Source organism: Ambystoma mexicanum, chromosome 6p (genome assembly GCF_040938575.1).
Source record: "Ambystoma mexicanum isolate Mex_15411 chromosome 6p, UKY_AmexF1_1, whole genome shotgun sequence".
Classification (NCBI taxonomy): Eukaryota; Metazoa; Chordata; class Amphibia; order Caudata; family Ambystomatidae; genus Ambystoma; species Ambystoma mexicanum.
In genome coordinates this window covers 1,119,450,900-1,119,475,218 of record NC_090935.1, presented here as the reverse complement: position 1 = coordinate 1,119,475,218, position 24,319 = coordinate 1,119,450,900, and the positions used below count along the sequence as shown (strand labels likewise).

The window sequence follows — 24,319 nt, the reverse complement described above, 5'->3', positions numbered from 1 at the left end:
TCTGTTTGTATGGCCCGCTACGGGTGGGCACCTACCTGCCAGGAAGCATTTTCTTTGCACGGTAGATCCAAGTGGAGGAAGGTTTATGAACTCTATCAATTGCAGACCCCGTGCCAAAAAGGTGTTTGCAAGACACGATTGGGTGTAATTTATATTAGATTTAGCATTGAAAAACCATTCAACACCCAGAATATCGTCTCTGACAATCGCACAACGCCCTTTAACGTGTCCTAACCAATGTATCTTCTTATTTTTAAGTGAGTCTGTTTTCTGACACATTTGGTTTCATCATGGGTACATTTGTCCTGAATACGACACTGTTTTCTTCCCTCAATCGACCTTTTGTGAGAGCTGGTGTGTCTCTATATCTATAATTATGCTTGTCATCAGTCTCCCAACTAATTTGTGATGTCCTGATTTGGGGTTCAATGTTATCCTTGTGTCTACTGCCCCTAAACTGTAACTTGTATGTATGCGGATGTGGGCACGTGGATGTATGTCTGACACTCATGTTCTTGAATGCCTCCATTGTGTTACTGTTAGTAGTTCCTTTCTTACATTAATTACTTCCGGTGTTATTGTTGGAACCTGTCTCCACAACCTTCTTTCAAGATGTTGACTCCTTCCTCCTCATATCCTTGCCCAGGGTCTCGTCCAATGCTTGCTCCCGTTCCCAACCTGCTGTACGTTATCTCCATTCATTCATCTGCGTTTTAATCTCTTTTATGTTATCTTCTATAGTTTTTATGAAAAGTTGTAAAGGACTCAAAATATCAACGAAGCGTGCACATAATCCATCGTAGGCACTCTTATTCACGGTTCCATTGTCCACCAAACAACATGATCCTCTTGACGCCACTACTGCCTGAATTGCTGCACGTACCCTTAAAACATCAGGTCGTCTAATTCTATAAGTGGAGAGAATCTGTTACTAAGTAGTATATAGTTTTCAATTGCTGGCTGCTTTCGAAGTGGCGTCGCCCCCTCATTTGAAATTTGTGAAAATTACAGACTTGTATTTTTATTCTGGCCTTAAACTAGAACATTAATTGTTCTACTCCCAATTGCCCTTCAGGTTTATCAATGCCATAAAGGGCCATATGGTCCTCTTTCTCGAGTGTATTCCTTGCTCCAGTAATAACTCCTGGCTGCCCATCTGGTGCAGTTTCTCTCCTCAGTTTATTGGATGCTGTAGCCTGTGACGCAGACGTATTGTTATTACCCCGAGGTCATGCAATGGTACTTCAATTTCTTGTATCAGGGCATTAGCTTCATGTATTGGGCCTGATATTACAGATTACTTGGTCTTGCTTGGTACCGGGGATTAACCATTATAGCGGCTACTAAACAGATTTATCCACATCCAAAATCTAATATTAGAATAAAAGGCTGTGTTTAAAAGTAAAAACACAAGCATTCTGGACTTTTTGTTGAGGTGCTAGTGGCCATAATTTCCGTGACTGGATCCCAACCTGGTGGTTGCCGCTGTTAGCTCTTGTTAAATGCCCTCGCGATATTTGGGCCTTTTAACTTGGGCAGCAGGTTTTAACCACCAAAGTTGACCTGCAGGCACGGCAGTTATCGCCTAAGTATATGCTTGACAAGTGAGGGGCATGCGTTTGTTGAAATTAGTTGCACCTTTTCCCAAGAAACTTCAAAATGCATGTGGTGCGAAGGTCAAAAGTTCACCTAAACCATTGTACCTTTTACCAAAACTCCAGAAATGCACGTAGTGCGAAGGTCAAAAGTTCACCCAAACTATTGCATATTTTACCAAAACTCCAGAAATAAACGTAGTGCAAAGGTCAAAAGTTCACCCAAACCATTGCACATTTTACCAAAACTCCAAAATATGCACCTAGTACGAAGGACAATAGGTTCACCCAAATCATTGCACCTTTTCCCAAAAACTCCAAAATATGCACCTAGTGCGAAGGACAATAGGTTCACCCAAACCATTGCACCTTTTCCCAAAAACTCCAAAATATGCACGTAGTGCGAAGGACAATAGGTTCACCCAAACCATTGCACCTTTTCCCAAAAACTCCAAAATATGCACGTAGTGCGAAGGACAATAGGTTCACCCAAACCATTGCACCTTTTTCCAAAAACTCCAAAATATGCACGTAGTGCGAAGAACAATAGGTTCACCCAAACCAGTGCACCTTTTTCCAAAAACTCCAAAATATGCACCTATTGCGAAGGACAATAAGTTCACCCAAACCATTGCACCTTTTCCAAAAACTCCAAAATATGCACGTAGTGAGAAGGACAATAGGTTCCCCCAAACCAAAAACACCTAGAGCAAAGAACCAAAATCCCAACAAGATAACCATAAATGCTGAAAAAGAAAGAGTTATTAGGTGGAAAACATTATCACCATTGACCAACTGGTAAAAATTTCATCACCAACCCCCCTTATATTACGTGAGCCATGTTAACAAGATATTTTCCTCCTCAGTGGCTCCTTAAGATGCCCAAAGATATCATCAAGCCACACCAAATTATAACATTTGGTTTCCTCTGTGTTGACAGGATATACTGGAGCAGTTCCCAATGAGTCATCATGAACTCGTGAGAGTGGCTCTGTAAAATTTCCGAAAATGTCTTCAAACCAATTTAAATCAGCTGAAGCGTAGTCCAGCCGTGCTCCTGCTGGCTTTTGACGTTTTACACAGTCAAAATCCTGTCCTGGAGACGTCGACACAGTACAAACATAGTCATTATAACTTACGATGTGCTTGATCACTTCACTAGCACTCTTAGACAAACTCGATGTAGACTCCTCCGGTACAAACAAACTTTGTATGCAGGCCATGCGGGAAGTTCTTTCATCCGGCAAGCGTAGAAGTGCAATTTTATCCTCATTGTAATTGCAATTTTCACTCATCGTAGAAATGAACCCGCTCGTTGTTGAGCACTCTGTTATTCCCTTTTTGTGATCAAATCCCACTGTGGTATAAGGCCAACCTGCTTTAGAAAACACGGACCGCGCTTCGTTGACTTTCAAGTGAGGCATTCTCTTTACATCAGGCCAACCGTCGCTCTCGTGTACAGAAGGAGTTAATCCTCCAGGCAGTGACGTCATCATTCGACTCCCAGCAGTCAGCTCCGGCGGAGACTCCGCGCCACACGAACCATGCTCCACAACGGCAAAAGGTGAAACATGCCTTCTCACCCTAGCATGTACATTCACAGTCCACAAACCGCTTCCACCGCTCATGTCGAACCGCACTCAGCGCAGGGCGAAACTCTCTATTTTGTGCGGAATCTCTGCGGCGAGAGCGCTCTGAACTGTTCCCAGTCCGCCAACGCAGCACACCAAGTCGCTACAATGCCTTATGTCAACGACTTCCTCCACCCCCTCCATAGCAAACACTGTAACTAGGGGAAGGGGTGGGTAACGGACCCGGTGGATGTCTCCCCATGGCACCAGCCCTTCTGCCCGAACGCCATTTACCTCATGCAGTTCTTCATGCCTATCTCTGCTAACCAAACTGCATCCGCCTTCCTTCTTGTTTTCACCGCACTGCAGGCGATCTCTCACTGCAGCTGCTCCTTTACTTGAGTGGGGATTTACTCCATAGCTTAATCCCATCTTCGTCGCCAATGTTACGTTGTACATCATGGATAACAAAGATGAAGCACGCGGTCTGTAGATTAGATGTACATTTATTAAGGAGTAAATTGGTGAGTACTAAAGGCAGGGGGAAGGCATCCGCAGGTCCGGTATGAAACAAGAGCAAGCCCCAACTGACTTAAAAAGAACGTTCTCTTTACACATTGGTAAACATTCTGAAAGAACATTCTATATAGAACTAAGCTCACCTGCAAATTATTAATGTAGAACTCAACAGGCGGTCTTTTTAATGCTGTTTTCACCTTAGACTAGAAGTAAAGTGCTTCTATGGCTAATCAAAAGGCAACACCTGGATTATTTCAGTCCCACCAGAAGGCACGTGCTTCATTTCGTCAGGCCACCCACTGCCAAGAGTTTACATTTGCCTGCATTTGGCACAACATCTGACTTTCCAAAAAGCAATAATGATATAATAATATTAGAATAATAATAAGCATTATTTTTTATGTTAATGTATTTGAATACATATGCAGCCAGCTTTAAAAGCATTGCTGTGATTAAAGAAATAGATTTGCGTCCAAATTAAATGAAGGCTGCAAGGTATTAACGTGGCATGTAAAGGCGTAAATGACTTCACACACAGGCATGACATACTTGACTATTGATGTTTTTTTTGTTTTTTTTACTTTAAAACTAGAATGACCCTTTAACAGAAGACAATTGGTTCATAGGCAACTGCTGATGCATTTACTGTGCTCATAAACCGTGTGTGTTCCCTGCCTTTTACAGTTGTTGTTTTACAGCACCAATGCCTAGTTGTAAATTAGTCTACTCAACCGTGTCCTTGACCTTTGGATTCTCCTCAGCACGAAGAGTTGTCTGATAAACTGGTCTACGGTGAAGTTTCAGGCCCGCTCCCTAAACCTTTTACCTGTCCTCTCCCCTGGAAATGAAGGCCAGGCCCTGTGGCGCGCTTGCTGCGCACTACTCTGCGCGCTTGCACTTCGAATGCCCAGAACTAAGCGCTTGCTGTAATGGTCCAGTCCACCCCGTGGGTTGAATCTGACTGTGATCCCAAAATGTCTCAGGATCCTCTGACCCAGGCACAGTGTGTGCTAGGTGGGCAGGGGACCGGGGAGAATGGAGGCCAGGGAAGCAAAGCTCCTAAAACTTCCCAGAGAGGTATTTACAAAAAAGACTCTGTTTTAGAATTTTCTTTATGCATTCTACTGGATATACAGCATTTCCAGCCTTAACATGAGTGTGGACATTGATAAATTGTAAATGCTCAAAATAATTCTTGCAGATTAATGGAAATTCTGCATGCTGTATTTCTGGAAATGCGGGTCCATTGCAGCCAACCTGCCAGATCTCCCATTCACAGCTGGATTTAAAGAATGACTTCATGCCAAAGTATTAGGCTCTCTTAAGGGCCTCAAACAGCACCTGCCAATTAAAACAGGGCAACAATAGCCCACTGCTGAAATGAAACTGCTCCTGGAAAAGAGCAGACACACGCTGTTATTAAAGGCAAGATATTCTAGACTCTTTGATCAATGTCATATGTCATCATGGTGTACTCTGCCACCGGCCTGCACTGAACTGGGAGCACTGCAGTACTATTGCTGTTGCTTTTGTAGCCCGTCTTCATCACATCACTCACTGAGGGGTCATTTTCTAAAAGCTCTAAATTGCACGTAAGGGACCGCCAACGTGTGCACTTGCATGAACTATGGCCCCCTCCATGTATACGAAACGTAAAATATGCATGTCAAACCTGGCAAAAAACAGGATGTCTAATGGATCTCTATGGACTCTGCACATTTTTAGCCACTCCGAAAGTCCAGGGAGCCCCTCTGATTTCCCACTAGCATGAAAAGGACAAGCTGGAGGAAGCGGGGGTCATGGGGGGAGGGGGAAACAGACACTCTAATCCCTTCCGCGCCTCTGCTCCACCTGCGACGACATTTCTAAAATCCACGGAATGCAAAAGGTGGCACTGAGCCAGGCTTAACGCGCCTGCTTATAACAGCCCTTTAGCACTCCAGGGACTTTGAAAATGCCCCCATTGACTAAGAATCTGCGGCCCATGAAGCGGGCAAATACTTTGCCTCTTGAGGCGTAAAAGCGACTATGTTACTTTTTGTCGAAATATATGTTTGTGACAAATGATGTGGGAGGGCTGACAGATTTGATTTAGATTCCAAATCTTTCTTTCAGAATTTCGAATCTATTATCACCCAATTTGCGCTTGGCCAGAGGCAGTCTATGGCTTATGGGCGAGATTTTAATGTTTATAGTTGTAGTGCCTGTTTCTTTAAATCGGATTCATTGTGACTGTGGGCAACAGCTCAAATGAAAGATATGGTACTTTGGTAATGCTGGTTACACCAACACCAAATGAGGGATAGCAGGCTCTATATACTCATGTAAACAGGGAAGACCGCACTTATAAATTCAATAGAAATAATTTGTCTCACTAAAAAAGTTCCTTGCTCTTGCAAGGCTTAACCGAAATACGTTGCACGTGACCCTGCCACCCCATCACTATACCATGGATACCTGATAGAAAAGCGAAAGTATCTTGCCAGCATCAAATATAATGAAATATTACCTTCTAAATACTCCATGTTCAGTGCAGTCTACAACTTCACATGCGCTAGGAGTTCAACACCCTCCTCTTCAAGGGGTGGCTGGCCCCTCCTTGACGCCTAGGTCCTCACACCCTCCTCTCCCCTCCTGAGCAGAGAATCTTGTGATCTGCCTCCCCCGGTTTCCTGGCCTGGGGGCTTGTAGATCCCTTACTGACAAATTACCCGCCCTCCTCCGCCCCCGTTTTCAGCTCCCCACTCCCAGGCATCGCGGGGTCCCTCGCCGTGCCCATCCCCCTATGACTTGTAAAGCGCTCTGTTGCTTCCCGGAGATAGGTCTGTGCTCAATGCATACCCCCAATAATAAAGACAACGGAAGTGCAGCCATTAGAGTACCTACTTTCCTCCATCGCCCCCCACCCCGCCACCACCTAGTCGTGACCTTTGCAGTGGTTGGAGCCTAAGCTCTCCTTTATGGCAGTAACACTCGCTTTAATGTGATATATAAGGAAAGGAGATCGGTAAAACTGTACCCTATGAAGTTTAAATCATTGTGTGTACTGTTGCAAAGTCATGGGTACACCATTCACAATGGGCCTCATTCCGAGTATGGCGGTAAGGGATAGCGGCCACCGGTAACGAGACCGGTGGCGGTAATCCCTTACCGCCATACTCCGAGTTCCCTTTGCGCCCTCGCCCTTAACGCCTGCTTTGAGCAGGTGTTAAAGTCGAGGGCGCAAAGGGGCCTCCAAGCCAATAACGGTGACCGTAATGAACGGTCACCGTTATTTGCATCTTCCCCATTCCCATTGAGCCCTATGGGGGCTCATTTGGGAATGGGGAAGAGCCTTGGTGAATGGGGAATTACCGCCCCGCCAACCTTGGAATGGGGCGGTAATTCCGCCATCCACCAAGGCGCTGCCGGTCCGGGTACGGCGTCAACCAAGGCGTTAATAGCGCCATTGGTTAGCGCCGTACTCGGAATGAGGCCCAATGTGTGCTATGTGACTCGTCATGCTGTGCAAGGGTATTAAGTGGACTTTTTTAATTGGTGCTGCGGTTAGTACAAACATTTCACCACACACTAACAAACAAAGAAGGATGATATGACGATGAATAACGATGATGGTATAATCAGAGGCGTTGCTAGGTGGGGCTGAGTGGGCCATAGCCCTGGGTATTTTGGTGGTTGTAGCCCCAGATAGAAGCTCAGGGACTGCAACCAAGAGGCTATAGCTAGCCCCGAATCGTGCCAGTCCCGACATAACCGTAGCCCCGGATCTTTTCCAGACCTAGCAACACCCCTGGGTATAGCAAAGACAATGGGCCTCATTACGAGTTTGGAGGCAGCCATGGTGCTATTAGCACCATGGCTGCCTCCAAACTGGGCTCCATTACTGGGTTCCTGCAATGGGGACTTACCGGGTCATTCCGACATAGGAGGACCCGGTAATTCCTCCTTGCAGGAACCATTCCCCATTCCCATTTGAGCGCCCATAGTGCTCACTGGGAATGGGGAGGGAGGTAATAACGGGCACATTACAACTGGCCCGTTATTACCTCCCTCTTCCCCTCGCGGGACCCAGAAAGGACGTCTGGTTTTACCAGACGTCTGATCCGGGTCCTGCAAAGGGAAACTCGTAATAGGTGCTCCCATAATGAAAGGGGCCGATCCCATACCGGCCCCCTTCATTACGGGAGCGCCAGGGTCGTAATGAGGCCCATTGTTTTGTTTTGATAAAAATCTAGAGGTAGAGCAATGTCGTTTTATACGTGATTTTTGGTGGATGATTTTGTGCACCCCTTTTTCTCTGCCCCACACTACAGCCTGCTAGATCCAGTGTGTCATCGCTACTCGGTCGCCGAGCTAAGAACCTTTAGTAGCGCTGTGGGGATCTTTAGGTTCAGTCTCCCTTCTCCCTATGCCGCAGCCTCCCCTTGGATTGATCCCTCAGAGTTAGGGGCCCTTTCTGCCATCGCCCTGTGTCAGTCAGGGTCACCCCAGAGTCCCTAGTCCAGCGAGCCTGATTTCCCCCGGATACTCTGGACCCCGTCGGGGGCCTCTGTCCCTCCCATGGGGAAGCTGTCACATGGCTTCAGGGGAGCATGCAATCTGATGCTAATTAGGTGGTCAGTCTGGGGGCTTGGCCCTTATAACAGGGGGTGGCCACGTTTCGGACTCACAAGTAGGGAAATAAGTCTCTGGTTGTTCCTGCTGTGTTACCTGCTGGAACACAGCTCGCTTCAATATCATCCTGTCAGTCTTCTCTCTTCATCTCTTCTCTTCCAATGAGCGTCTATACTTTACACTCGCCCAGGGCAACAGTCACGCCCAGCTTCTAAACATCTCTCAGGCTTGGCCTGTAAGCTAGTGCTGCGTGGAGCACATTGCACACTCTCACTGGCCGTGCAGCTGGACTGTGCATCCAAAGTCAGCATGATTAATGAGAAACAGAGAACACTTTCCACTCAATACAGCCTCAGAACCTGATGGTTTCAGCATTGTCAGGACGCTGCATTTGGGTAGTAAAATGCAAAGTCATGGGTCTACTGAAAGATTCCCTGTAACACATATGGCTGGTAGCATTCTTGTCTCTGCTAGGGGGGAAAGGCAAGAGGGGGGGCGGTGGTGGTGGGGGGACGGTGTGTGTGTGTGCGCGTGCGCGCACAGTTAAAAGTGAATTTTGTATGACACCCCTTTAATCAAAATACAAAGAATGAAAGGCTGGGTGGACCTGCAGGGGCTGGAACCTCTGACCTTCAGGTTACACATAGTTCTGTGCACGTGGCGTGTTGGGCTGCTGGTCGATCCCACGCCCTGCTAGAATGTCACCACCTTCTTCTGGTGAAATGATAAACTCTGACAGAATATTAGTAATATTTCTAGGACAAAATGACTTATCCGAAGCCACTAATTGCCTACTTCATTAGAGGGGATGTTTTAATATATAAAAAAAAAATGATTAAGGACTCCTTATATCTTGTTGATGTTTCAATTTAAAAGCATAGAAGAGATTTCATGTGCTTGTTTTGTGGGAGAAAAGGCAATTTGGAGATTGGAATGTGACTCCTTGGCTCTCTTGTCTTCCGCAGGGACCGCTTCCGTACAATGGTGAACGTTCTTGGCGATGCCTTTGGGACAGGGATCGTGGAGAAGCTTTCCAAAAAGGAGCTCGAGCAGATGGACACCACCTCTGAAGTCAACATTGCCAACCCCTTTGCCATAGAACCAATAATGCTCGAGAACGAAGACGACGCTGAGACCAAGAAATCCTACGTCAACGGCGGCTTTGCCGTCGACAAATCCGACGCCATATCCTTCACCCAGACGTCACAGTTCTGACAGCCTATTGGCTTGGAACCATGAAAGGACATCATCATGATATGCAAGACCGGTATGCAGCCTGGGAGATGATTCCGCAGCCAATACTGACTTTGTTGTGTTTAGAACACAAACCTCTGATTTATTTCGATATTTGGATCGACGATTTTTGCACCATGTGGGCAGGTTATGTGAAAATGAAAGCTGCAAAATATGTAATTTTCTTTCATGAAGTGAGGTCCATAAATGAGATTTCAGAATCTGCATGTTCATAGCCTGGATATATAAAATCAGGCCGGCCGGGGATGCCGTCTGCTCGCTGGCCAGGGCATATAGAACAGTGGTCGAGTATCTCTTAATACTGTGCCAATTCCGCTCAAGTACTACTTCATACCTCTCATGTGTTTTGCAAACAACATTTTACACTGCTCCAGTTATGTGCCAAATGGATATTTGTACTTGTTATACAAATGAATCATGCCTTGTAGACATAAAAAAGGGACTACGCTGTGGAAGACTGAGTTAACACTGTTGTGCACTAGAGCCGGACCAAGATTTCAGTGTGAATCCCCATTAGGAAGGTTGTTCAATGGGCGTGCACTTTTGAACCCATTAAGAGTGATTGTAGCACTTTGTGAATTATAGTCTTTTTTGAGCTCTTCCGAGGCCACTCTCCTGCAGCGTGGTAGTGCAATTATTATTGATAAGAGGCATGCCTATTGTTATGCTGATCCTTACACATGCCAAAACTTAGAAAAAAGTAGTTCGCCCTGTAGATCTTTTCTGCATGGGAAGATGTACATATACACACACTGTGCGATAGACATATTCGTTTTCTAATATGTATAAACATGTCGTCGAATTAGCTAGCCTTTGAACGGAACTCACCCGAATCAGCATGGATTGGTTTTTCCTTCATTGGGTAAGTGGCCTGAATTAATGAAACCCCAGGTCACTTCTTCACAAAGAGCCAGGCGCATGCGATTGTTTTGAACTTGGGGCCCACAACAGCTGTCTGTAAACATCTTGCACCCCATCCCAGTGAATGCCTTTGGTTATGTACCGACATGGGGCATCAGGCTCCCCTTCCAAGCACTCCTCTTCCAAGAGAGGCCCTTGCCTCACACACGGCAGCCAGGCCCGGGAATATCCGGGTGACTTTTGCACATCCATGTATAATGGAAGATTAAAAGTGGTCCTACTGTGGGTGTGGCATCACTAATCTGTAGCACTTATGGACCTGCCAACCTGTGAAGGATGCTGAGGTCCTCAGCAATGCCGTGCATGTCCCGCCTCTGAGCGCCGCGTGCCTGTCTCTCAAAAAGGGAACGTGCCAAAGGTAAGCAGCACCGAGATCAAAGAGAACACACTCTTTGTTTTTTTTAGTCAAAGCACCTTAGATAAACTTAGATGACGAAAACTGCATATGAAATATAGATCAGCAAAATATGAAAAAAATCATGTATTGTGAATCTGCAATATTTCCGCCAAGCATCGACAATATATCGGAATGTCGGAACTGTGTTAATGGTTTGGCAACAGTGATCAAAGGGTCAAGGATAAGAGTTTCCTACCTGCACCATTCATGGAAGACAAGCTTGTCAAAGGTGATCATGAGCACCCTGAGGTAAACAATGGGAGTTATATTGCTCACGTCATGGTCATCCATCAGGCAACCACGCAGAGTCTACGGACAGACGCGGTTTGTCAATGATCATGAAAATCATCTGGCAGATTCCATTTCCCTGAAATTGCTCCTTCCTTATCTTCTATCTCAACTGCTGTGGATCAATTCTCTTTAAGCCATGATCCATCGTCTAAACAATAGTAATGAGTACAGTTGATTGTGGAATATTTACCCCAGTGGCCAATTGAACTTGGTGGCTAGAAGGCACAGTGGTGAGCATTGCCAAAGCATGCACAGCCCTCTTCTATGACGAGGAGTTCATCCTTGGTTAATGGTAATAGGCTACCCAAAAACAGAAGTAGGCATTCCTGACACATGTATGAAGTCAGCATATTGGTGGATTCTGACAGTAAGCTCAATGGCAGTCAATCAGTCCCTTGAAGGCAGGCAGTTTGTGGTCTTCTGTGGCGACGGTGGACTTCTGTTACGCAAGAATCCCGAGCGTGATGTTATGTTTAGCCACCAATTTCCATTTATAAATGGGGCTGCAATGTCTTCACTGCTTCATCCCCTTAGAAAAAGGCTAAGTGAATGTGCAGAGCCTTTCACAGAGACGGGTGCAAAGGTGCATAAAAAGAAGCGGACATAGGCTGAGATTTCTGAATAGGACTTGGGTGGGACTCTCTGTACCGGAACAATCCTAAATCTTCTACTTCCTTCCGCGTATACCCCGTATGGAACGCCCCACCAGTGAAGAAAGCACAAACTCCCCACGTCCTCCTGTGTGTAGACAGCAATGACCGTGGCACCGTGCTGCGTTTTGTGTTGCGTGGTCTTCGGTTTCTCATCTGAGGTAGCAGGGCAGACCCCGCCCCCCCATAGCGGATCCAAGAGGGAATGGCCAGTTGCACTGACTGCTGCCTTCACAGCGCCTAAAATCAACAGGGCCCCTGGCTGAGGCCTAGCCGAGTCCCCGGCGGAATCTTTGGAAGGAAACCAAGGTAGTGCTGTGCACTTCCTCTCCAGTGGTGACGTTCACTTGTACACGCCTGTACACGTCTTCACGTACTGAAGTAATACTTGCTATCCTCCGAATAATTTCAAGTTGTTGGTGGCAAACGAGTTGCATTGTAAGTCCTAGTGTTGCAAAGAATTGGGTTACTAGCAACAGACCCCACTTTTGCTTAGTACAGGATTCCATTGCGTACTGCCGCACTGGTATCCACCGCCAACCTTTCAACGCACCAGCCTCTACACACATCAGTTCCTTTCCTGTATCTGGGGTCCTCTGACTGTAACGCATGTGTGGTTATGAAGCTATATTTCATGGTTGCCTTTTTTTTACCTTTCACCACTGTTAGGTGGCCCAGAGAATTGGTGTAACCCATACGTGCAACAGAACACTAAGGGACGTCAGTAAGCAGAGCAGATGGAAAGCACTTTCACAATATGTCCTTTGCTTCGGCTCTTTAGGGAATATAAACATTGAAAAAGCGTGTCCATTGCTTAAGAGTTTGCTGTCCCTTCGCCTTGAGCTTTGTAGTTTGATGGGGACCCGCGCTTGACACAGTAGTTCTTTCACCTGATGTCATGTCCACCTCCTTCACTGCAGATGTCCCATGTCGCTCACGGTTATTTAGCAGCGTTATGGGTTTGTATAGTTCATCTATATTGCAACAGCATAACCCCGACCCAACCAGAAATTGGTCTGCCGAAATTACCAGCAGATTTCAAGGGCCGGTAAGGGTGAAAAATCCCTATTCCATGGAGTTCTAGGATTTTGCCCCGATTTCTGGCCGTGTCGATGATAAAGGCAGTTTTTTTCCGGTAGGGGCCAGATTTACCTCCAGCTCTTAGCTGGAGGTAAATCCTTAATCCCAACCAGGAAAGTTGTAGTTGGCCGGTCCGGTAAAAGTGCTGATAAACTTTATTACTGCACTTTTACTGTGTACTGGCCAACTCAGAACGAGGCCCAATTGTCTGGACTTTCCACTGCTCGTTGTTAATGCTTTTGTTTGTGCCTTTGGTCCACCCAAGTTCCTTCTCATTGTTGTCTTGCACAAGCACTCCCTTAGCCAACATGCAGCCTCTGCCACCACTCCTTTGCAACCGGTATTGCGTCCAGGTTGAGGGAGCGGGTGCGCGTCTCTGAAGTATTGTGCTCTCGTTCAGCAATAAGGCCTTTGGTCATGGCTGCGGTAAGACTAGGAATGTATGTGCCAACTTAATAAGTGCCAAATATGTCACACAAGTAGCGTCAGAGCCAGGTTACTAATAGTGAAAAGTGAGGCACGAACAGTACTTGAGAAGCAACACAGAAGAGTTCAGTCTCAGTTCTCAGCAAAGCGGCCCCAAAAGCCATGCCCTCAGGGGCCTCCTGAAATGGGGGGGATCGGAGGCAAGCATCTGATAACTGCACCTGTTTCATCTTAACCTAGGCTGCCTGGTTCTGTGTAAAAGCTTCTGTTTTGTTTGTGATCAGCCTCATGTGCTTTACGTCCCTGCTTAGTGTGCCCCATTGCTTTGTAGAGGAGACGTTAGGGTGTGGAACCATACAGTTCTATACATTGAACAGGAGTCTTTGGGCTCAATCACGAGTTGAGCAGTACCCTGGCGCTAATTGTACTGGGAAACCACCCAGTGCAAATAGCATTACTGCAACTCGTCTGGCGCTTGTCCTGGGGGGCGGGGGGAGGGAAGTCCCCATTCCCATTGGGTCCACCAATGGGGTTGGTGAGCACTATTACTTCTGGCATTAATGGCACCAAAAACGGCCTTAAAGCCGGCGCATTTACCTCCAGCTCAGAGCTGGAGGTGAATGCCCCGGAACAAGAGATTGGGCGGAGTGGTAAATGCGGTGGTAATAGTGTTACTGCCGCATTTTACCACTCCGCCCAACTCGTGTTGACCCCCTTTATCATTATCTGCGTACATCAATGATTTGGCCGCAGTTACTTATCAAGTTATTTTTCCACTTCAGAGCAACAACAAAAAACCTTGAGTGGTAGTGGATGGAAAGGGTTGCCTGCGTCCATCCTGCAAATCAGATGTGGGAGATCGCCTATTAGTACCCGGATGGCCATTTCAACCAGTGAGGTTGCTTGTGGTGGACTGGCCTATAGGGAACTCTGGAGATTTCCCGGTAGGCCTCTGCACACTGGTGCTCTTTTGTGTGGTTACCTATTTTATTTCTAAATGTTCTCATAGGAAAAGGGTTGGGCTTGCTGGAAATGTGTAATATAGGGCCACTTTGAACATTATCTCCATGGTCTCTTTTGGTTCCCAGTCCACCACTGGGGATTGCTCGTATCATGACCTGTATCTTGCATGCGTTCCAAGAAAGCTGTTGGCTGCTACGGCTCACTCTCCTGTCTGCCCAGCTCCCTGCTCCAGCCGATTTGTTTAAAAAATATACATATAAATACTGTCACACTTCGCTTCTCTTCTGCCGTCCACCCCCACCCATGCCTCTGCTGTCACTCATGGGCTGCTATGGAAATGGGAGCTGGTCCTTGAGCTACATTTTCCCTTTCGTTGGCAGCCACCTTGTTTGTAGTTTTGTGTTGTAACCAAACAAAGTGAACAGTTAGCACCCTGGGCATTTTGCCAGGCTGATAATGGTAATAATAAACCACTTGTGTCAGACTACACCATGTGGTAATGTCCCGCCGGCCTCATTAAAAGCCTTCACCACACTCAGGCCTATGAACTAGGGTGACTGCCCATTGCTGCCCGATACAGGCCACCACACAAAAAATTACTGCCTATCTCGGCCATATTGGGTGGTCATCCTCTCCCCCTCAGCCAATCAGGTTATTTGAACGCCAGTACATAAACGCATGGTATGCAAATGCGTTCCATGAACTTACCACCAGGGAAGCGGCTCCTTTCTTTTCCTTCCTGTTCCTTCTTTTCGTCGTCGGCCTCATGCACAATCATCCTAATCCAAAAATGCTCCCGTAAATGTGCTGTTCCTAAAGGCAGCACTTTACACAATACATATGTTCTTTTCAAATGAACACATTTGATTTTCATTTTTGATTTACATATATTTTCCTGTTTGAGATCTGGGCAATTTTTTAATGATACCAAGTTATTATGTTGCGCTTATAATTCTCCGTACCCTGCAGGCATCAGGGTACACATATAACGAAAGATAACCGACAGACAATGCTAACAAACCATGTACAGGGGAGAGGCTAGCGAATATTTAGAGCACAGAAATATTCAGGGGGAGTAAGGAAGTCTATTTATTCAAATAAATGCGTCTTTAGCCTTTTCCCAAAAGTTTGGGGGTTCTTCTCTAAGCACATTTCTACTGGGAGGTCGTTCCAGCTAGAGTAGCCAGAACCGGGAAAGAGCGACCTTTACCCCGGCTTCTTTTGATCCTTGGGCAGATGAGGCGAAGGGTGTTGTTGGATCGAGTTTATCTCCCTAAGGCTTGAGGGCTAAGAACATTTTTCAGGTAACTAGTAGCATATCCATATAAACATTTGTGTGCCAGGGTCAGGATCCATAAAGAGATCCTGCGATTAACTGGTAGTCAATGAAGTTCCCTCTTAGCCTTAGTTATATGTTCTCGTCTAGCTACACCTTTGATGATGCGAACTGCATCATTTTGAAAAACTTGGAGTTTTTGTATGCAGTCTTTACTTGCTCTCCTTAGCAAGGCGTTACAGTAGTCAATTCGAGGCATAACTATGCCTCTGACGGAGGTCTCTCAGTTCTTATTGGTGACATATGGCTTGACCAATCTTGACCAATCTGAGGAGTTTAAGATGGTATTGTGATTTTTTGATGACATTGGGCCTCATTACGAGGTTGGAGGTAGCCATGCCGTTTATACCAGCATGGCTACCCGCAAACTAGGGTTTGGGTCCTGTGAAAGGGGAATTACCGGGCCATTCTGACCTCGGCGGGCCCGGTAATTCCCCTTGTGCAGGACCCGGAGCCGGTACATCCCCATTACCATTTGAGCCCCTATAGGGCTCAATGGGAATGGGGAGAATGGTAGCAGCGATATCGTTCATAACGGTACCGTTGCTACCATCCAGTTCTGCTCGCCGGTGACGCTCTGCATGCCTGGTCTGACCAGGCATGCAGAGCGGCACCCGCGAGCAGAAATCGTAATGTGGCGGCATGGTAACAATGGTGCCGGTAATGAGGCCCATTGGCTACGTGTGTATCGGCGCTCAAGGATTTATCCATTATCACTGCAAGGGTCTAACATTTCTATGAGAGGACCATCAATTGTAAAGTCTGTATATGCCGGCCCAAGTTTCATCCTTGCTTGTGGAGATCCGTTAATTAACATTCCGTTTTTCCACTGTTAAGCCAGAGCCAGTGTTGGGTCATTCAATCTTTTATGATCAGGTAGATGTTTTGTACCGTTTTTGAATCCTCAGTATGATCACTGCTCAGTTCCACCAATAGCTGAGTATCGTCAGCATAATAAGTGAACCTGACTCCTGCTTTATCAAGAATGTCATAAAATGTTGAAAAGTGTAGGGAACAGGCAAGCTTCCAGTGGCACTCCACAGGTGGACAATATAGACCCTGAGGATGCTTGGCCCCAGCAAACTCTAGACATTCTGCCTGACAGAAAAGACTCCAGCCACTTCACTGCTAATGGGTAGAGTGGCCTGTCATAGACAATGTGGCAAGGAGTTTTACATGGTCCATGAGATCAAAGGCCGCCGATAAGTCAAGAGGTATGTATAGGCCTGCCTTGCTCCTGTCCATGTAGACCAGCCTCTGAAGATCTAAGAGGGCACCTTCAGTGCCATGATGCTCTCTAAAACCAGATTGACGAGGATGGAAAATGTTGGTTTGTTCCAAGCGTTTTTGTAACTGTATCGTGGCTACACGATCCATGACTTTCTGAAAGAAAGAAACATCATTAATGGGTCTGTAGGTGGTAATGATTTTTGGATCCAGACCAACCTTTTTCAACAAGGGGGAGACTACAAACCTTTTGGCCTCTTTGGGGATGGTACCATAGCAGAAGGTGGCATTAGTGAAACTGGTCAAGAAAGGCCCAAAAATATGAGCATTCCTGAGAATGATTTTACCTGTCAGGGGATCACCACTACAGGAAGTGGGACGCATCATTTTTAGTGCAGCTTAAAGTGCATATTCCTTGCTTTTTCTGAGCTAACAAAAGCCACATGACACAAGCACATTGCTTCTTTCACTCCCCATGTCTCTCGCGCATTGCTTCACTCTTCTTGAATTACCCTTTCCCAGCTATATCAGCCCTTGCTTTACTCAGGGCCAAGGCCTTCCAACATGTTCAGTAACCAGCGCTTTCACTGTGAATGATGTCAATCATTCTAAATTATTTATCAGTCCAAACGTGCGGCAAGTGGCCGGACGGGTGGCGCTTCTCAGGGCCAAATACTGAGTTGGTTCACATTTTCTAAAGTGTCCAGCGCCAGATTTGCCATCCTCCCTCTCAACATAATACAACTTCACAGCCTACGGGTGGCATCACATGTTCTGGGTTGATCAACTGTATGTATCGTGTGGAACCTCTGGATTGGTGACAGATTCAGAATGTGACTCAAAAGTCGTGATGTCAATGTGTCGGCTGGTAGGTCTTCTGACCGATTTAGCATTGCTTTTAGACCAATTGTTCTAATGGTACAGCACAGCACCGAGATCAACTTGTTGATTTGTTGATTCCTGTAGTTTATGGTTAGTTACTATGCCTTAGTACTGCACGGGCATCACCACCGGAGTAACTCTGACGTGCTGATCTTTGTCTGTGGCAGGCAGGCCTTAGTCTGCAGGGAGGGAGCGGGAGTGGTAAAGCGTGGCAGTAGGTTGTGGAGGCAGGGAAGGAGTCAGGCAGTGAGAGGTTGCTTTGTGTTAGTGTGGATGCTTGTTAGTTCACAATGTAAGGCCTATCTCCTGGAGAGATGCAGCACAGAAAAGTATGTGTTGGGGGAATATATGCACTGGAATTCCAATATCGCGCGCTATCCCACCGGGTCTCTGTGGCTACATCAATAGTCCTTTTGGGGATACAGCGACCATTTTCGGTCGATTTTATTGTTTATTGAAGGCAAACGCTACAATGGCTGGGTCCCAGCACTTCAGAGAGTAGAGTGCATTGTTATCAGTGTGTCTGTAGAGAAGTCCTGGTTACCTTGCAATTGGAGTATACCAACATGACCCTTCTTTTTAGAAAAGGACCACACAGATTTACCGTCTGGTGAATCTGTGTGGTCAACTGAAATCTTGTGGCGGTCAGGGCTCTACCGAGAGACAGAGGGCCAATAATTTCAGGAAAGAATCTGCCTGGCGACCTATGGTGGCACACCTATATTTAGGATGGCTGGTGCTCAGCCTGCAAGTCAGATAGAAGTGCACTGTCTAGAAAGAGATGCGATTGTATTACTGTTGCCAGTGTCAGGAGCCGGAGAAGAAGCAGAGGAGGCATGGAGACGTGGGGGATAAGCAAAGCCCTTGCTGAGCACTGAAAGGCTGTTGCCCAGCAACGGAGAAGCCTTTAATGGGCATCTCTGCGTGATTCAAGGTGCGGGGGCCGTGTGCTGTGAAATGGCTAAATGTGGCGACCGCGTCACCGCAGGAGGGTTATGAAAGTTATGGCGGGGTGTCCACACACATGGCCAGCTCTGCATGAAGGTTTTTGCAGAACTATGTGTTGACACCTGCTGCTGATTCTCTGCACGAGACCACTGAATGTAATCAGCAAAGCGGCCAGTGTTATGGCGAATGCTGACTTCCCAAGGCATGTGCCCTCGGATCTGAAAAAAGTACCCCGGGGAGCATTCATTTAGTGAACCGTATAGGACACCAAAGGTCAGTCACGCCACCTTTGACCTTGCCATTGCCCTGGGCACTACTCTCGGGATCCCAGTTTGGTATGGATGCCTAACGTCTTGAAAGCAAGCAGCATCGTTTCATCGAAGGCTGTTAATTAGTACACACAAAGGTTTAACATGGAACCAGTTCATTGCTAAAGATGCAGTCGACAGACCGTCGCGTGGCGAGTACAGTGAGATTGCATTGACTCCAAAAATTGCTCTAGCACAAACAAGTGTTCTTCCAAAGCATGTTTCCATTAGGGCAATGTTTGCTCTGATGCAAATAGGAGACGTAATTAGCACTAGGGCAAACTCTGCCCTTGGGCGAAAATGCATTGCAGGAATGTTTTTGGCACTAAACAATGTTTTCCCTAGTGATATTGCTGCTCAAACTGCACTTGCAGTGGTGCAAGGTTTCTGCACTACGGCCCTTGGGACGGCCATGGACCTCTCCCACAGGTGTACCTTGTAGGGCTCTGCTGTTGCATTCTCTCCAATAGCAGAAGGCGCCTTTGTTCTTCTGGTACTGTGTGTGTGTTTGACACTCTCCTAGCTGACAATGCCAATGTTCTGCTGTGTATTGAGCTAGGCAGAGCTAGCAAAGTGGACGACAAGGCCGCGTGTGTGGACCTTATCTCCATGACAGGAGTTTGCACCCCTCCACGCCACGTGTCTTGAGTAGCTACCCTCGACCACCTGAACGTTTTAAATGCCAAATTCCTTGTGGATAACACATTACATGATAAACGATTGGCACAATTGATCAGTGATATTGATAATGTAATCTTAGTCAGAAGTCAGGCCAGGCAAAGGCCATCACTTGCTGAACGTTGGGCGTTCTCTGTGGCTTCAAGAGCATCGGGGCACCGCCGCTGCATTCGGCTCTTGCCCAGTCGGTTGCTTTACCCTGAACGAACATGGACCATGTGGAGCCCTGCAGGGATCTGCATTGATGAACATCACACAGGGTTTAATCTCCAAAATACTGCTCTAGAGGCTTCAGGCCTCAGCTGGAGTGACAGATGGTCCATTGGGTCAAGTCTGAAAAACAAAGAGATGATTGCTGGAAGGTTTAGAATTAATCTTAACCTCTGGCATTGCTCTGGGCAACCCTCCAGACCATCGTTCTTCACCTGCCAAGCCTTTTACAGAAGGGGAAAGACCGTATGAAAATCAGGCTTGGTCCCACCCCAAAAGGGGCAGCCCAGCCCAAACTGCCAGGTCACATCCGTTTTGCACAAGACCACAAGCATCCCTAAACATGTTTCAGCCTTGTTGGGCCTCATCAGTTAGGAGGATCTTGGGTCTCTTGAGATGTCATCCAGTCTTGTACATGAATGTACGGTCAAACAAATTTCAGTTTAGCAGTAGCTGCTATCGGGTGGTAAAATAGAGAAGTGTGCTTTAACTTCAAAAAGAATAGTTCCGGAATGGTGAAAATGGATGCAAAAGTAGTGGAACTGTTAACAGTAAAAACACTATAAGTAATGGGACTCTGTTCCCACTCACTTAAACCTTTGAATGGAACCTGAGCTTCATCTGCTCCAAGTACGGGGTGCGTGCTTTATAAAACAAAATAAACATAGTACTCCCATCTGATTGCCCAGTCCTAGAAGCTGGGCACTGCTGAAATATATGATGCTAAACCAGACATGCGCTTCAGGTGGATCAATAAACCTAACCACACTAGTACATGCGTCTCGGGAGGATAGCTCAGGGGCAACGCGCTCGCCTTGGAAGCAAGATGACGCGCAGCAACACAGGTTCGATATTTTAATTATAAATAACCAATTACAATTACATATCTGCCTGTGCTATTTGGTCACAGTTCTGAGTCTATTGCTCATCCCGTAACTGCAGGAATGTTTTTTTGCTCAAATTGTTTTACCATTATTTTACCACCAAAATGAAGATGGTGGGTTGTGGTCAGGCAATATTGGTTGGGTGTATAGGGTCACTAGGGAGGGCAAGCGTTTCTCCCTTTATTCTGGGGTAAATAATGTGTTAAAAAAATCATTCGAGCAAAAGAAATTTGACCAGTAAAATTCGAGCAATGGACCTACTATATTCGTTAGGGTAGGCGGACATGCTAGAAAGGGAAAGCGAGCAACATAGAAAACGAGTGGCATGAACAGTGTTCCTCCATGAATAATGCCTGGCCACCTTAATGCATTTTTCATATTTTAAAGGAAGTATGTGGCACTGTCATTACCCCCAGGAAGGAGCAAATTATGTGCCCCCTCATTACCCGGGTACCCACTTGCAGCAGCAGGCTGGTGCAATATGTGATTAAGAGCACATAAAATGTAACGCTCACTGCAGCCAGATTATGGCATCATCTACGTGTGTTCTGTAGTCCCAAAGTAGAGGAAGTAATAGAACTATTTCCGTGGCAACTTGGTGAAAGACATGTTATGGTAAGTCTGAGCAGGGTAGCAGAAGTGCCATCACACGACCTTTGACCTCTGATGACATCACAGGAAGTGATGTCATTTGAGACACACACACACTCCCCTCAACACCTCCAAGTGACATCACAGGAAGTGATGGGACAACTTTTCACCCCTTGACAAAACAGGAAGTGACATCACATATCGTTCCTAAGTACACTACGAAAGGTATGGTTGCAATATCACTGTAATGTTATGTACATTTCATGCAAGAATGGATCACCATATGTATCGTTAATATCAGTGTGTATAGGCCTAATTACCAAATTACTGTGAATGCAAGTAGACGTCCAAGGCCAAATGATAAAGATATGTTATTATATAGCACTTACAACAATATAACCCAACCTGTGTTAGTACTCATTTATCAGCCTCAGAAGGGTTAAAGTTGAGGTGTTTAAGAACAGAGTAAATCAGTGACTAGCTCCCCGATGTGTGTCTGGAAAGAAACCTTTATGAGTCTAGCAATTATTGGATAGAATTCCAGAAAGACAAATTATTTGTTATTCCTATTCTTTCTTATTTAGGGTCACTGCTCAAAGTGTTACACTTGGTGAACCCCCTATTTTTTTTAAGAAAGAGGCCTGAACAAGAAAGTCAGCCACTCCAAAAATAAAGAGCCACATAACACTAGCCACAGCCCAGGAGCTTACATTAAAAAAATAAAAAACTTAAAAAAAAACATTCTTTTTTTTCTAGGGGTAGCAAGGGAGACCACAGAGGTAGCAAGGGACCTCAGGAGTCTCAACTGCGACCCCTGACGACCCCCACATGACGTCCCTGAGTCTGAGTACGGTGTGCCTAGTGGGACCTTTTAAGTGTTACTTAAATCGGTTGAGTTGCACACCCCTACCGCAATATTGGAAGCACTGAAATCTGCAGTGCCCCATAAGCTGTCAGACTGTATCAGGAATATGTGGCTCTTGAAAGTCGCATCGGTAGTGGGCCGTGCGTGCTTCTATATGGGAAGACCCTATACATCCCTGGGAATATCCTGAGGGAGAAGCACTTTACAGTTGCCTGGACAAGATTTCAGAAGCAAGACTTTCAGGCACTGCCATTTGGTTCTTTAATGAAAAGCACACTGCTCCGAAAAAAATCCTCCCACAACAATGGGAATCCCAGAGATTTTGCAAAGTGATGTCACGGTTGCAACCCGGGGCCTGATTGTGTAACGGCCCCACCAAGTGCTCCAAATTGAGCAAATGCATGTATCATGAGTTTAGCTGCGCAGGCAGTAGGGGGCGGAGCAAAGAGGCCGTGTCCCCTTCCACGGGAACCTGAAGACATTTGCACAGGGGCAAACATGGATACATGAGTCATATACTGCAGAACATCAAAAGAAATGTGTTTTTATATATTGATATTTATTTAATGCAGCATAATGAAAAAAAGCGTCTTCTTCATTTTTACACAGGTGTCAAAAATGTAAGATAATATGGATGGGTGCAGCACCTGTTTGCTCCATTTCCTGTTATGTCGGCAGCAAAATTGGTGTAAATAACGTTTCTCCATTTTGTTGGTACACGGGCAATGTTTTGATAACCTGGCCGCAGTTCCCTGACCGACTGCCGCTGACAAGTATTCTTTGCAACAGGCGTGCCAGCCTCATCACGACTTCGGCGGTAACCCTTAAATCTGGCGGTAGCGCTATTATCACCGGATTTAAGGGTCCGCCGAATCAGAGCTTTGGCGGATTTCGCCCCAGCTCTGAGCTGGGGGGAAATCCGCCGAAAATTTGCTCTATCCGTCGGCGGTATTAGCGCGAAGATTCCCCATTGAGGGCATTCCCGAATGGGCTCAGTGGGGAATAGGGACTTACATTACTGCCAAACTCGTGATCCGGCGCTATTAGCGCCGGGGAGTTCAGCGGTAGGGCTAATACCGCCCGCGCTAATAGCGTTACCGTTACCACCCAAGTCGTGATGAGGCTAAGTGTGAAATGTGCTCCAACACTGTTGGTGTGAGCGCGTGTAGATCAGAGTTCACAGATAACCTTAGGGCCAGCTTTAGGATTCGCTCTCCCGCTTCAGATAAGGCAAATGGAAGCCGCGTGCACTTGCAGAAATGGAAAAACTGTGCCAATGCTGTGTTAATGCAGGCCTAGTCCTTGCACTGGATTCTACATTGCCAATTGACTTCTGCTGTTGCTGCTGCTGTCCATTGTCCATCACCTGCTGTTTGATACAGAGCCGACAACAAAGGCAGACTGATTTTCACAAGTTATGCTTATTTGTCTGATTTGAAAACATGAATAAAATAACAATTCATTTCATCGCTTTAAAGCCACACATTTCCTTGAATGTACGCATGAATCAGTCTCTCCTAGTTTTACAATATTAATGCATAAACGCAAAAGTATTGAAGCCATGCTGCATGGACACACACTAATACTCAAATGTATATGGTCATTCCTCAATTAAAGATGCAGACTCTATGTAAAGAATAATTCACGTTTTCTCTAAATGTTCCAGGAAATAAAAATATTGCTATTTTACATTGATTCCTTTTGTCAATATGTTTACAATAAAATCAAGCTACATTACATATTTCTGTATGTTGAGCATTTATATAATAAACGTCAAATACATGTAACCTACTGTATGGCTGTTTATTGGCCAGTTGTGTGCTCTACACCAGACTTATTCGTAGATTTGAATCATGTGTGTGATTTTCTATTTCATATTTCATTTATTTTATAGCGGTTAGTTTATTACAGAGGAATGGCACAGAGTTAATAGCCCCGCTAATAAAATCCCACCCCACTATCTGGGACAAGAAAGAGGCTGTTGTAATCAGAATATTGTTTTAAAAATAAATTGGTGAAAATACAGGTAGTCTCCCAACTCACAATGCTGGGGAACCCAATTCTAAACCCACGAGTTGGGCTGTAGCCCTTAAATGCGGTGGTAACGGT

At 46.0% G+C, this 24,319-nt stretch overlaps 1 protein-coding gene across 2 annotated transcripts in view; it reads left to right on the top strand.

The window, feature by feature from the left end:
- Nucleotides 1-24,001, top strand: part of SLC1A1 (solute carrier family 1 member 1) — a 581,019-nt gene extending 557,018 nt beyond the window's left edge. For both annotated transcript variants that reach the window (XM_069625728.1, XM_069625729.1), the window contains one exon: nucleotides 9,265-24,001. In XM_069625728.1, the coding sequence (XP_069481829.1) occupies nucleotides 9,265-9,514 (250 nt within the window). In that variant the 3' untranslated portion in view covers nucleotides 9,515-24,001. The remainder of the gene's footprint in view (nucleotides 1-9,264) is intronic.
- The last annotated feature ends 318 nt before the right edge of the window (nucleotides 24,002-24,319 follow it).